This window comes from Aureobasidium subglaciale, assembly GCF_000721755.1.
Source record: "Aureobasidium subglaciale EXF-2481 unplaced genomic scaffold scaffold_5, whole genome shotgun sequence".
In the NCBI taxonomy this organism is placed as follows: domain Eukaryota; kingdom Fungi; phylum Ascomycota; class Dothideomycetes; order Dothideales; family Saccotheciaceae; genus Aureobasidium; species Aureobasidium subglaciale.
In genome coordinates, this window is record NW_013566990.1 from 75,995 (window position 1) to 90,063 (window position 14,069).

General features: G+C 50.5%; 8 protein-coding genes across 8 annotated transcripts; 6 read left to right on the forward strand and 2 right to left on the reverse strand.

The window, feature by feature from the left end:
• Positions 1-519: 519 nt before the first annotated feature.
• On the forward strand, positions 520-1,423 carry AUEXF2481DRAFT_27446 (uncharacterized protein; the record flags this gene model as incomplete). Its single annotated transcript, XM_013490296.1, has 2 exons — positions 520-623; positions 673-1,423. 2 exons carry the CDS (start codon positions 520-522, stop codon positions 1,421-1,423), a joined length of 855 nt encoding a protein of 284 aa, XP_013345750.1.
• Positions 1,424-1,972: 549 nt separating this feature from the next.
• On the reverse strand, positions 1,973-2,770 carry AUEXF2481DRAFT_27447 (uncharacterized protein; the record flags this gene model as incomplete). The annotated part of the gene is made up of 1 exon (XM_013490297.1): positions 1,973-2,770. The coding sequence occupies one exon, from the start codon at positions 2,768-2,770 to the stop codon at positions 1,973-1,975; it is 798 nt and encodes a 265-aa protein (XP_013345751.1).
• A 262-nt stretch (positions 2,771-3,032) lies between these two features.
• Positions 3,033-3,650, forward strand: AUEXF2481DRAFT_3018 (uncharacterized protein; the record flags this gene model as incomplete). Its single annotated transcript, XM_013490185.1, has 1 exon — positions 3,033-3,650. The coding sequence occupies one exon, from the start codon at positions 3,033-3,035 to the stop codon at positions 3,648-3,650; it is 618 nt and encodes a 205-aa protein (XP_013345639.1).
• Positions 3,651-4,384: 734 nt separating this feature from the next.
• Positions 4,385-5,367, forward strand: AUEXF2481DRAFT_63450 (uncharacterized protein; the record flags this gene model as incomplete). Its single annotated transcript, XM_013490493.1, has 3 exons — positions 4,385-4,984; positions 5,041-5,154; positions 5,215-5,367. 3 exons carry the CDS (start codon positions 4,385-4,387, stop codon positions 5,365-5,367), a joined length of 867 nt encoding a protein of 288 aa, XP_013345947.1.
• Positions 5,368-7,125: 1,758 nt separating this feature from the next.
• Positions 7,126-9,264, forward strand: AUEXF2481DRAFT_3020 (uncharacterized protein; the record flags this gene model as incomplete). The annotated part of the gene is made up of 3 exons (XM_013490186.1): positions 7,126-7,555; positions 7,608-7,745; positions 7,793-9,264. The coding sequence occupies 3 exons, from the start codon at positions 7,126-7,128 to the stop codon at positions 9,262-9,264; spliced, it is 2,040 nt and encodes a 679-aa protein (XP_013345640.1).
• Positions 9,265-10,967: 1,703 nt separating this feature from the next.
• Positions 10,968-11,881, forward strand: AUEXF2481DRAFT_27451 (uncharacterized protein; the record flags this gene model as incomplete). The annotated part of the gene is made up of 2 exons (XM_013490298.1): positions 10,968-11,574; positions 11,631-11,881. The coding sequence occupies 2 exons, from the start codon at positions 10,968-10,970 to the stop codon at positions 11,879-11,881; spliced, it is 858 nt and encodes a 285-aa protein (XP_013345752.1).
• A 431-nt stretch (positions 11,882-12,312) lies between these two features.
• On the forward strand, positions 12,313-13,417 carry AUEXF2481DRAFT_37711 (uncharacterized protein). Its single transcript, XM_013490388.1, has 4 exons — positions 12,313-12,390; positions 12,448-12,461; positions 12,626-12,793; positions 12,846-13,417. Exons 1-4 carry the CDS (start codon positions 12,348-12,350, stop codon positions 12,996-12,998), a joined length of 378 nt encoding a protein of 125 aa, XP_013345842.1. The 5' UTR covers positions 12,313-12,347; the 3' UTR covers positions 12,999-13,417.
• Positions 13,372-13,769, reverse strand: AUEXF2481DRAFT_3023 (uncharacterized protein; the record flags this gene model as incomplete). The annotated part of the gene is made up of 2 exons (XM_013490187.1): positions 13,372-13,652; positions 13,709-13,769. 2 exons carry the CDS (start codon positions 13,767-13,769, stop codon positions 13,372-13,374), a joined length of 342 nt encoding a protein of 113 aa, XP_013345641.1.
• Between the last annotated feature and the right edge of the window lie 300 nt (positions 13,770-14,069).

The following is a 14,069-nucleotide window of genomic DNA, read 5'->3' on the forward strand; positions in this document are numbered from 1 at the left end:
CAGTCTTGCTTACGCCAACCCTGCCTACGGCGCTGGCTGTCTACGATCCCACAATCTCACGATCTCGCTCTGTTTCTCTCTCCTGCTCTCTGACCTACGACCCTCTCACCTACAGCGTTAGCTGTCCAAGATCTCACAATCTTCCTGTGGTCGACGACCTTCTTACGCACGGCTCTTGTTGTTTGTAATCACTCTGGTCGACAACTCTCATACTACAGCTTTAGTTCCTACGCAAATCTTGCCTACGCCAAACTTGTCTACGGCGTGGGCTGTCTACGATCTCTCTCATCGACAGCTTCCTTCTCTACGACCTCTCCCCGGTCCACAATCCTCTCAGTCACAGCTTCACTTCTTACGTGAATCCTTCCTACGTACATCCTTCCCACGTACATCCTTCCCACGTACATCTTTCCTACGGTCTAGTCACCTTGTTGCCTGGACGTATAGCTGACCTCCTCCAAGTACCAGATTCCTACTCTTACAAAGAATCCATCAAACTCTCAACAAGAGATCGTCAATATGCCGAAGCGCCAGAGAAAGGACGAGAGCGAGGATGACAAGAAGGATATCAAGAAGTTCCGTTTGGCTTCTATCGTCTACAACTTCTTTCACGACAAACCCGAGTAAGTCTGCGAATGAACTCGCTGCTGTCACAATACCTGACACTGTCAGATCGGCAAAACAGGAGTCTCCCTCTGTTCTTGTTTGCAACGGCGAGAGATACAATGTGTTTCCGCAAATCCTTGAGACCTGCTCCAGTCTCTTCTCCCAACGCTGGGAACACGTGAAGCAAGGAGAGCAAAACTTTGTCAATCTGGACGATCTGGAGATTCGCGGCGTTCAAGTATATGCAGACTGGGCAATGGATCACACCGAACCTGTCCTGATCGCAGCCAACAACAATGACGGCGATATCTTTGACGACATTATTGTCTGCTATCTTACGGCCCGTAGCCTTCGAGCTTACTTGCTCTGCGACCTCATCATCCACGAAGCCTGCGAAATCGGAAAGGACACAGACCTAGTCGTCAGACACGACCAAATCACCAAGGTCTACGCAGAGACAATGAGATCTGATGATTCGCTGCGCCTTCTTCTTGCTATGCAAGTAGCCTACCAACGTCGCAACGGCCTGATCAACCCAATCACCGGCAGAGACCCAAAGCCTGAGAAGCAGCGTCTGAGATTTGAGGCCTTGCCTATGGACTTCCAGTTCGATCTCATGAGAGAGCTGTCGAAGAATACTGCTGGCCAGAACCCGTGCTACAAGCCAAGACGCTTCTTCAAGGTTGTGGATTACCACACGGAGAAGAGGGAGAGACAGAGATTGGAGAATGAACGCAAGCGTCTAGAGCAGCAGGGCGGCAGAGACTCTTCGCCTTTGTTCGTGGGAGAGAGGAGAAAGATGACGTATGAAGGCTGAAGCACCATCATCATATCGACTTTATCAAGCCATCAAGAAGCAATGTACAAAACATTTACGACACGGGGGAAGGACAGAGAAAGGTCTATGGCATTCACATCAGACTTGATTACGAGAGACAGGGCTCACATTTATTTTGCAGCGCAGCAGCTCGTATAGCTTGAGAACCTATTCAACATCCAATATCTCTTCACGATATAAACCTTCGAAAGTGGTGCCGTGCCATCTTATCGTGAGCTAGGGACGTGAGAGCGACTATCTCAAATTGGCGATGTGCCAATTTGATTGTTGATTGACTCGAGTCTTTGCAGCAGAGGACTGCTGGCGCGTCATGATGCTGTAGTCCTCACAGATAGGTGACAGAATTTGAGGCAAGTCCCGCCGTATAAAGAGCAAACTCAGCAAGCATAAGCTCTCGTCAATTCGAGTTCGATTGTCCGAGGCACTGCTGTGCGAGGCTTCCCCAAAAGCGCGGCGTGCATAGCGTGTAACAACACCATCAAGGAGTTTGTTATGCGTGAATTGTCTTCCACAAAGTCATACCAATCTTCAAACTGGCGCGGCGAGGACCTTCTCTTGTGGCTCTTCTCTTGAGCCGAAGAATTGTCGACGGACGAACTCGACATATCCGACTTTTCTTCCTCTGGCTACACTGAGCGCATCTTGCAAGAGTCCAAACGCGAGACCAAATTTGAGACCCATAGTAGCGGTCCTGGCAGCAGTCTGGACAGGGAAGCGGTTCCATGCGCTAAAACCGCCAGCAGTTCCCATGGCAGCGATGACGGTACTCATAAAGTCCCTTTGTACCCAGACGCCTCTTTCATTTCGCAAGTGCTCCAGACCCAGAGCTTGTTCGGCAGGAGTCTCGTAGACATCATCCCTCAACAGTCTCTTTTGTCGTTCTTCCCTCCTTCGTTCCTTGAAGCCAGCCAGATTCCTCACAATGGCACCTCTGAATCTGTCGACAGCCTCCTCAAAGACGAAGAAGATGGCAGTCCAGAAGGCCAGTCTGCCTCCCATACGGAAGCCTTCCTTGATGCCGCCTAGCATGATGTGGTAGTTTTTTGACTTGTGGTAAAGGTACCAGCCGACCTGAGAGGAGGGGAGACGGTGTGCATTCTCAGCGCGGAAGCGGAGTCCAGCGACTTGACCACCATGAGTAAGACCAAGACCAAAGCCGGCACCAGATGCGAGGAGTGTGGTGAGAGGTAGACGGTAATTGAAGGCTATGCTTAGGCGGTCATTTGGTGGTGGTCGCGTCGAAATTGGCGCTGCTACTGTGGGCTCCTCCGGTATTGAAGGAGTCGGCACTGCCGTATTGAGAGCAGCTTCCCTTTCCGCCGACATGATTGCTGTATCGTGACCCTGTGAGTCGATGGCACAGCAATTGGAAAGAGCTCTCGGAGGTGAAAGCAACTCGCCGCAACTCTCGGTTGCGCCTTCCCCATCTGCCCCAAACGCGAGCTCTCGCATGCAACGCGCCTTCCACTTTCATGCGCCATCCTGTCTATTCACCTGCCACCATTTCTCACTTCGAGACTTGCTGAATTATTGCACAATCTGCGTCCTCGCACTCGCCACTGCCTCCACCGCTTAACACACGCCCGCAATGCCCGTCTACGATGCCACGCCCGATGTCTGGACCATCAAGTTCAAGAACGCCCGTACAACCATCGTCCTGCACGTCTACCAGCTTCAAACCTTCTCCAGCATCAAGGAAGAGCTTCTGCATGCCCTCAGATCTACAATCCCTTCTGGTCAACTGAACGGCGCAACACTACCCGACTCAGCAGACGACATTGAATTCGCAAAACCTCGCGACTTGGCGAATGTTGGCACAAGCGGATGGCAGAGCATTGAGGCAGACGCTCCCGTTGACGACTTTGATGCCGACCTGTTCGGTGGAGGTGGCGATGTCACACCCAAGGGCAAAGGAAAGGGAAAAGCTAAGGCAGGGGCGGGTCACAAGGATTGCCCATTGGGCGCTGGCTTGAAAGACATGTGTGTGGTGGCTTTCAGATTCAAGGGTCAAAAGACTGTTCCTGCACCTGTGGATGATGATGTTGATGAGGGCCTCGGTCTGGACCTGGAAGACGAGGTCGCGTCAGATGCAGATGGTTGGCATGTCGTCTTGCCAAAGTTCGAAGACGTCTACGGCCTGAACGATCTGGTACCCGACGACCAGCTCACCACTCCCAAAGCCGACAAGTTCACTTGGGTTGCTTGATCTTTGACGAATAATGCTGAAACGACTTCTCCGCGCACTGCACTACGGAACGTCAGGTCACATCACCAACGGGGCGTCTGCACATCACATGAGTACATCTCTCGTTCTCGCAGCCCGCGAACCATGCGATCGCAAATTCTAGTCATGGCGACCCAATCACCAAGGAATCGGTCTGGTGAACAATGGAGTCCAATGGGTCCATCCGAGTGAAGCCGCCATCACGCATACCAGAGCTAGCGGCAGGAGATCTATCCTGTGGGAAGAGGGTCGCAAGCGAGGAGCAGTCAGTCGTATAGCGACCTGCTGCCTGCATTGCGCTTGCCTAAAAGGGCGTGGGCGAGCAATAGGGAGGAGTATGCTCAAATAGCTAATGAGACCATGACTAATCGCTTTACATCATGTAAACCCTGCGGTCACTTGACGATGCTACGGTACTTCTCCCAAAGACTCTTTGATAGTTCACACTCGTCATCTCGTTCCTCAGTTCACTCACGTATGCGGCTCAGAAGTGTCATGAAAGTATATGTCTGCCACCTCCATCTGCAAGCGAGGACCCCACGTTAAAGGTGAATAGCATGACGTAACCAACGGCACGTCGTATTTGCAATCGCCGTTGACACAACTTTCAACTTGATCGAAGCCAAATCATGTTAAAGAGTGCAAAGGCGAGAGTTAACCAAGTTCTGAACCACTTCGCAAGCCCGTCAAGGAACTTTGCGTCGTCACCATCCAGCATGGCGAAATTAAACATCAATTCGACCGTTCGCATGAACTCGGGCTATGACATCCCACTACTCGGCTATGGAGTTTACCAGACACCTATGGATGTCGCGGAAGAAGTCACCGCTCATGCAGTCAAGAGCGGCTACCGTCATGCCGACTCAGCTGCTGCATATCGTAACGAGCAACCCACAGCTGGCGGTCTACTGAAAGCTGGGCTTCCGCGCTCAGAGCTCTTTTTTACATCTAAAGTGCCTCCGAAGGCTATCAACTATGATGCTGCTAAAGCTGTAGTTGATGAGTCTCTACAGTTGACTGGATTAGACTATATCGATCTCTATCTACTGCACGCTCCTTATGGTGGCAAGGAGAATAGGCTAGGTGCTTGGAAGGCTTTGGTTGAAGCTGTAGAGGCAGGCAAAGTGAGAAGCATCGGAGTCAGTAATTATGGTGTGCACCATCTTGAGGAGCTCGAGGAGTGGATCAAGCAGACCGAGGAGAAAGAAGGCAAGGGTAAAGGCGGTGTCTTGAGCGTGAACCAAGTCGAGCTGCACCCTTGGCTGGCCAGAGACGACATTGTCGACTGGTGCACAAAGAGAGGTGTTGTTATGGAAGTATGGTTCCCCTCGTCCTCCGATCTTCTCCCTCAAGAGATGGCTAACATCTATAGGCATATTGCCCCCTCGTCCGCGCGACAAAGATTGACGATCCTCTCCTCACGCCTCTAGCAAAAAGATACAACAAGACAACTTCGCAGATATTACTTCGCTGGGGTCTGCAGAAGGTATGCTTGAGTCTTCTTTTGACATGTCTCGTGCCGTCATCTACTAATAAGACATGACAGAACTTTGTTATCTTGCCCAAGTCGGTTACGCCTGCTCGTATCGAGGAGAACAGAAACATTTTCGATTTCGAGCTTTCGGAAGAGGACATGCAGACGTTGAAGACAGGAAAGTATGAGCCTTGCTCTTGGGACCCCACTACGAGTAGGGACTAGATAGCCCGGGAGAGGTGTTTCTCGAAGCCTCGTGCTGTCAAATTGGAATAAGGTCAAGGTCTTGTAACACAACAAAGCTTCCGACACATTATATCGTGATTCATATGGGCTTGCGTGAAGTCCGAAGCCCCTGTAGCAACCTTTATCACGTGTACATTCGTATCAGAGTAGGGTAAGTTGTGTCGTTCACAGTTGCTCTCGGGATGACCCTGATCCCTTGACCATCTGCTTCCGAAACCACGTTCGGATCGTAGCGACGGCAAAGATTTGCGATTGGTTCAGATAGAAATTATTGATGATTACTCATCTGCTGCCACAGGGCTGTGAGGCAGGATGGACAGTGTAAGACAAAGATATGCTCCGTCGGCACTCACCTTCCAATCGGCACTCTCAAGGGTGGAACTCCACCTCCAACTGCAAGTTGATCTGAATCAGCTCCTTGTGTCCATACTATCTAGGCAGAGACATTCTGGAAGGCGGCCGATTTTACGGCAGCTGTGAAGAGTAAAATGAACTGTCTCGGTGAAGGAAACAGGAGCCAGGGTCCAGATTCGGGAATGCTGGCGGAAATGGCGGCACAAAAAGCCACAAGCAACGACGTCCTTTGTAACTTTTCACGACTCATATTCCATCATCTCCTCCCTAACAGCAGCAAAGATCCTTTTTGAACGTGTCTCACATTGAACTACCATCTCTGGAATATCTCGTAAGGTTGAATGTACAGATTGAGAACGAATGCTCAGGACATGATCGACGCCACGCGAGAGCAGTTGCAAACGGTGCCAACGGTTGTTTATCGATATTCTTCCCGCTGCTGCCCAAGGTTCGCTGCTTTCCAGTATTGAATACTCGCATGCATCTCCCATCAGAGGACGTTATCATTTGACAGACTTTCGCTTCGGCATGAACTGCTTAAGGGATGTCTTTCACTCTCTATCGTCAACCACGCAAGACTTCACACCTCTCACTGTAAGCGTGAGTACGCTTTCGAGAGAAACCACATTCCCCACCCGGTACAACGTCGCGGGCAAGACCAAGGCGAGCATAACTGCCCCATGCCTTACTCAGTCGAAACTCGTCTAGACGCCCCACTATGCATCAAATCGCAGATGACAAGCCTAGGATATTAGATCTCAACAGTCGTGATCGTCATTCATGCGGAAGTCTCCCCATTTCATCATAGGCCGTCGAGTCAAATCGTTGTCACTCTTCGCATCCGGGTCCGATATTCCCGTATCGTGAGTTTTGGTTCCGCCTTCTAGGAAACGATAAGTCCCTTGCCTGATACCGAAAAGGCTTGTCAACCGTTATGGAGACTCTGACCTGACGCCACAGAGACTGAGGACGTATGCAGACTGTTCGCTACTTCAGCTGAGCAGCTTCCGATAGCTGCTCCGGCTCATCTGAAACATTTGATGTAAACATGTAGCGCCTAGACGGTAAGGTGGGGACAATGATAGAAGACCGTTAGCATCTTCGTTATTCTGTTTTCATACTTGTACTTGCTGATCCCACCCACTCAGCGACCTTCTGGTCCTCTGATTCCAACTTTTTAGCGATTTCCCTGAACAACAGTAGTACCCCCTCTCTATCAATTGTGGATACCGAAGCATCGAGCACAAATTGTTTCGAAGAACTTGCCAACACAACCCCTTCGGCAACGAGAATATCTCTGGACTCTGTAGTCACATCATAGCCAAGGGCTACCACTAGCTTTGGTCACACCAACGGGATCACGACCTGAGGTCGACATACATAATGCCAGTACTGAGATCGACGCTACACCGGAGGGATCTCATGGAGGAGATGACATCACACGATAACAATGCCTGGGCAATTCTAGCCATCACAGGATCCTGGTGTTTTCTCGCCGTCATCGTCGTAGCCATGAGGGTGTGCACACGACTAGTCATGGTCAAATATCTAGGTTGGGACGACATTTTCGCTGTGATAACAATGGTTCTCGGTGTCGCAATCTGGGCATGCTTTATTGGAGAGTCAAATTGGGCATTGGGAAAGCATTACCAAGACATCACACCAGAGATGCTGGTGATGTACAGCAAGTGGCAGTTTGCACATGGTATGATCATGGTGTGGGCACTGCATGGAATGAAGATCGCCTTTGCTCTCTTCTTACTGAGGCTCAGCAATGGCAGGATCTTCAGAAGAACTTTGTTCGCGGTTATGTGTAAGCCATGAAGCAGACAAATACTGTGAACGCTTTTGCTGACCACAATCAGGTTTCATGACTATATACACAACAGTCTCTTGGTTTACCATCCTATTTGGATGTGCCCCCATCTCGGCCAACTGGCATGGTAGGAATGGACAGTGTATTTCTACGGCAGCATTCAGGAGTCTCGGCATGACTTACAGCAGTATGTATGACAGACCGCGTGAAAACCCTTTGACTGATTAGTTGCAGTTCTCGGCATGCTTACCGATGCGTTTTTGGCTCTGCTGCCTGTTCCGATCATTTCTGGTATGCAGCTCAATATTCGAACTAAGATCTGCTTGCTCCTTGCCTTTGGCATGGGCCTCGCAGCAGTAGCGTGCGGCGCTGTCAAATCCTACCACCTGTGGTACTATTTCGGCGACCGTGATCGTCTCTATCACAACACTTACTTTGTTTGGGGAGCTCTCGAACTCTACGTGGGCATCATTGCAGCCTGTCTGGTCAGCTTGAAGCCCCTGATTGCTTCCTTCCTTGAAAAGGCAAAATCAACACTAGTCAGTTCCGCAGCGCTGGCAAAGCACCTACACCATGGGACGTCAGGACCCAATTCCCCCAGATTTGACGAAAAAACCGAACAGCAATTCAACACATTCAACACACAAAACTTCCCACACATCGAGATCTGTAGTGTCAGCAACTACGAGAAGCCAGACCTTCCAATCATCGCCGAGCAGCCAAAAGTGTTTACAGTGGAGCTGGAAACGAACAGTTCCCAGTCGTCCCTCTCCTCGAACTCAGGCATCGCATCGGCTCAAAGACCGAAGAGAAAAAACAGGCCAGCACCTCTGAATACAGCAGCTTTGATTCGGAGAAGAAGTTCTCTAGAATTGAGCTGCATGGGAGGCGTATTGAGTTCGCCCTCGCCGACTTATCTACCATCGGCCATCGATTTCGGGTTCCTCGATCTTGTTAAAGGAAGAGATCCAGAGACTCTTTCTCAGATGCAGCGAAAAGAAGGTCGATTGTCAATCGGTAGAATATCATTCTCAGCATTCGGCATCGACTCTCCCGGTACGATGACAAGATCAAACACGCCTCGTAGCTCACTCTCCGTACCTAATATCTGCGGCCTTCTCACTTCCCCATCGCCAACCTTTCTCCCTTCACCCTCGAGCAACGACCTCGACTTCTTCAGCCTAATTCGCTGTCGCGATCCCGAGACCATCGCCGCCAGTAAAGTCTCACCCTCTCGCCGTACCACCATCATCTCCATTCCCGAGGACGAGAATATCAGCTTCCCTGTTGGTCGTCGCGCCACCCTCGCACACCCACGATATCAATCCGTCGACTTCAGCGAAGGCGCCACGGGGACTACGCAAATCATGCAACGGCTCAATACTGGTGAAGTCAGACGTCGACCCAGCATGGCTCCTTCAACAAACTCTGCAACCTCTGCCTTTTTGTGCCCGCCTATTCATCAAGAAGAGCTTCGCGACAGCCAGATGTTTTTCCACGTCATGAGTTCTGGACAGTTCAGAAGCACTGCTGAGACCGCTGCAAAGCAGTTGGACGTCGAAGAGCTACCCCTGAGCCCGATGTCCGTAGAGCCGGCCCGAGACTCGAGATTCAACGATCAATTTGCATTCGCTGGATTTGACCCCGTCTCCGATGGTCGATGTGTGAGCGAATCCTCTCACGGAGCATCGAAGAAGGACGAGTAAGGTTACTCTTCTCTTGTGCCTGTTGTATTTCATCTCTTACATAGCCATGGCGTTCACAAAATATCATCATTAGCATCTTCAGCGTTTCGGCTCATCTTCTTCTTTTGTCTATATAAATATTTGTCCACGCTACATTTGGCAGTTGCTACATAATGAACAACATCTTACCTCTTACCTTGGTACCTCGGCTGCAGATCTACAATCACAATTGTGACAGGCGCTGCGCAATTAATGAAGTATCATACGAACCTTTTCCCTTGCAAATAAAGGCACTCGTAGAACGAGCTGAGCTGAGAACATAGTTAGCTGGCGGTATCTTGACGGCCAGCATCGAGCATTTGTCAAGAATGTCAAATGCTGGAGCCAACTACATCCATCCATCCTCTAGTCCTGTCTCGAAAATCAAAGCCTCGACGTGTAGTCATGGAGGCTCATGATCTTTGTTGTGTCGCACAAAGAGGTACAAAAAGGCACAGTGCTTTTGGAACCGGTTAGTCTGTCAGATGGCAGAATCGTTGTTCGGGCTCCACCTGTTGTCTTTCTGCTTGTGCAAGCATTGGACCTTTCACAATGATAATCTGCTATCGTGGCGGAAGCCGTCAACCTGGGTGAGACGTTCCGCCATGTTTTAGAAATACCCATGGCAATCTGCTGGGGCATCAATGAAGACATTGACTCTTGTCAAAGGCGATTGCTGTCACTCATGGGAGGTAGAACAGCAGGCTACCTTTTGCGGAGTCGTCTCCATTGCGCTGCACAGAAGAAAACAGTAGTCGGCCAATGGATAAATGGTTACCAGGTAGTCCGATGCGCTGGACAGAGCGAAACGTCACATCGACATTTGTATCACATAATCGACAGCAGAAATAGTCAGACGTATCATTGACCTGTTCGTTTTCTCCACGGGGTAAGTCTGGTCCATGTAGGGTGCCGGTCGCAAAAAAGAATGGATACGAGATAGGCGCCCATCACGGTGCAGCAACAGATGGCGGGGCACCAGTACCACTTTGATGGAAACAATAGCCCTGAATGAGGTAACCTAATCAGCGTGAAAAGCAGATGCGGGACCAGCACATTACTTAGGTGATTACACCTCATCGAAAAATGGTACGAGACAAGATTGGGGCCGAAGCAGAGATTCGAAGCAGAAAGTGTGATCTGCATGGCGAGATGATAACCGAGATGGTGGAGTACGGGAAGAAGCGACGAGAAATGATATCGGAGGTTACGATAGTGAGACGACCAAGGGCGGCTGGCGGATAGTAGACTGGGAGTGACTTCGGCATGTTACACTTGTTGGGAGATGGTTGAAGACGTCTGGCATGAGCGAACGAGTCGGAGTGGAGTTAGGATTCACATGGTACCCTCTGACTACTGCAAGCCACATGAGTGGTGGAGAAATGGCTATCGAGGTCACAGCCAAAAGCGACCAGATGGTGCGAGAAGGCGTATCATCAGGAAATGGAATTGATGTTATTGCAGACAGAAGGAGTCGATAATTCGTCGGGGAAGCGGTGGCTGTCCAGTGTCAGGGAGTTTGGGCTTCGGGAGAGGTTGCGGCTTGCGGGAAGGCGGGCGGGAGCATGCATGAAATTTTGGGTGGTGCGTGCATATTCCAATTGTGCTCTATCACCACTTTTCCCATTCTCCCTCACCGCCGCGCGTAGAAAGACATTTAACAGCAGCCCGTCACCTCGTCCAACATGTCAGGAACTCCCGTATCGTACGCTTCACACCCGCCTCACGGCCACCCCGAGAACCAGGGTCCCACCACGCAGAACGCCGACCGCGCATCCACTGCTTCGCACCCTCCTTCGACCAAGCCCGACCCCACCACTACGGCACCTCACCCCAAGCTGAACCCCCATGGCGCCAAAGGAAGCATCCCCTCCTCCTCTTCCTCCGGTCCCGCCGAACTCTCCGATCTTAAAGTAAGGCTGAGAAATGCTCTGCGACAATACCCCGATTTCCCCAGCAAGGGTATCCTCTTCGAGGACATTATGCCCATCTTCTCGTCGCCCCAGCTCCACGCAGACCTCGTCAAGGCTCTCGAGCTCGAGGTCCGCTCAAAGTTCGACAAGACCCCCGACGTCATTGTCGGCCTCGAGTCTCGTGGTTTCCTGTTCGGTCCCTCGCTCGCTCTCCGCCTGAACGCTGGCTTCGTTCCCGTCAGAAAGCAGGGCAAACTTCCCGGCAAGCTCGAGACTGAGGGCTACGAGAAGGAGTACGGTACCGATTTCTTCCAGATCCAGAGCGACGCCATCAAGAAGGGCCAGACCGTTCTTGTCGTCGACGACATCATGGCCACTGGTATGTTCCCTTACGCTTGAGCTGTTGCGCTCGATTCCATACTAACCCACTCACAGGTGGCTCGGCAATGGCTGCCGGAAATCTTGTTTCGAAGATTGGTGGTGACATCATGGGATACCTCTTCCTTATGGAGCTCGAGTTCTTGCACGGAAGAGACAAGCTTAACGCACCCGTCGTCACTCTGCTCAGTGGTCAGGATGCCGAGAGCCGCGAGAAGGAGCTGCCTCTGGGTCAGACCAAGGAGTCTGCTGAGGATGTCAAGAGCGTACAAGACGCCGGTGGTGCTGGCGCCAGCAAGCAGCCATGAAAGGGCCAAACAGCCCCTTTGTATTTATCATTTGGAACTGGAGACTCAAGTAGGTAAACTACTACGGGCTGGCCAGTCGCGCATAAGAGAATCTCGATACCCCAAAAGCTTTATATATGGAGTCGCATAGTAACCTTGTATGCATACCGTGTTCTCCTTTCAACAGGTAATCGAGCCAGATGATGTAATTGTATGGTAAACAGTTCAAAAATATTACTCGAAACAGTTCACCTTTGATGTCCCGCATCGAGCTTCCCGAGATCGGCCAGTCTGCCCCACCAAAGACCCCTCCTCGAGAGGAAGCGCGGACCAAAACCGTCCATACAGACCGATGTCAGGGTTCAACGCCATGTTTCTTCTACCTCGTTCTGTCTTGCAATCTTCTAGATCTATTCACCGTCCTCCGACTTCTGCTTCTTTCAAAAACCATCTCTACCACAAATCACTCCACACATCAACCATCAATATGTCTGAGATGAAGAAGATCTTTACCTCCAACTCCATGGCTCGTAAGTGGACACATGCCAGTTTTCATGTCGAGCTCGATTGACTGACTACTACAATAGCTGTCGGCCCTTACGTACGTGCAGTCTTTGATTTCTGCTGAGTTCCATCTCTCTCAGTCTTCACACATATCTGTCATCATCTCGACGCCGTGAACTCTCGGGAGGATTCGAGAGCATAGCTTCAAACACGCATGCACCTGTAAAGAGAATACTGGATCATTGTCTAACACCTTAACAGAGCCAAGCAGTTCAGGTCGGCCAGCACATCTTCGTCTCCGGTCAGATCCCCGCAGACAAGAACGGCAACTTGGTCGAGGGCAGCATCGCCGACAAAACCAAGGCTTCATGTGAAGGCATGAAGGCCATCCTCGAGGAGGCTGGTAGCAGTATCAGCAAGGTCATCAAGGTAAGTCATCGTGATTCTACTGCGGAGGTGCAAGATTTCTGACGTTTCACAGACCACCGTCTTCCTTACCGACATGAAAGACTTTGCCGAGATGAACGGCATGTACGAGCAGTACTTCTCACACAAGCCTGCTCGCAGCTGCGTTGCTGTCAAGGAGCTTCCAAAGGGCGTTCCTGTCGAGATTGAGGCTATTGCTCTCTCGTAAGCTGTTTCAAAGTGACATCGGCTCTGTATGCCCAAATAGGAAGTCGAATGCACTCAAACGTCTAAATGCTCTATTTCGCTTTCCAACTCTCACTTCCGTGTCTCTCGAACACGACCAGATTCATGTCGTGGCAAGAAGAGCATTGCAACTTGTCTCTCCTCCAACGGTCCGAACCTCAGTAAGGCTGTACAAAGGCAAAGTCATTTACCAGACCGGAAGATCACTAGAGAGGGCACGTGAGTTAATGACTTCAGATGTATGATGCCCGGTTTCCAAATGTATTGTAAATTGAACCAGCTACATGTGTAACCAAGTATTGCACACGGAGAGCGATGCCTTGCAAAACCATGCCCGGCAAATTCCCCATAGCCTCCTAAGTGTCAAACTGCCACTTCTGAAGACCACCCTTGAAACCTTCCTTAGGCGCCGAACTCCTCACAGCAGGCTTGAATACTGCAGTTTTGGAGTACTCTTGAGCCAACTTTGCGCATTCCTTCTTGTGCACTTTGTAATGTGCTTTGGTACACTCTCTTGAGCAGTAGTGGACGGATTTGCATGTCGTACAAGCTTTGAGAGGCTTTTCCTCTGGATCTTCTTCTGGCTTGCCGCACTGTGCGCAAGTCTTCACTTCTTGTTGTTGTGAAGATGATGATTCTGGTGTCGTTAGAAGGGTTCTTGATGGTGATGAAGACGAGAATTTTTCTGTATACCTGCAGGTTGTGCGCTTGATGACGAGCCGCTCGCCACGGGCTGTTGCTGCGATGCAGACATGTTAGATCCAACCTTGAGTGTTTGATAACTCTTGGACGTGAACGTGATCTCTTTTATAAACGCGGTGTGAACGGGTAGGTAGGTTGAATACAAAGATAGTATAGAGAACACAAGCCGAATCGCGGAGAGCAGAAAGTCTCGATACAGTGAAGTAGGTGTATGATGTTACCAACAACGACGCTGTCGAGTCCCTCACACTAACAAACCACTGAATCTCAAATTAGACTATCAGAGTATGAGAGTTTGATTTTGTTGTGATCATGCCAGCAGTAATAAATGTAATCCTTGATGTTCGAGCAG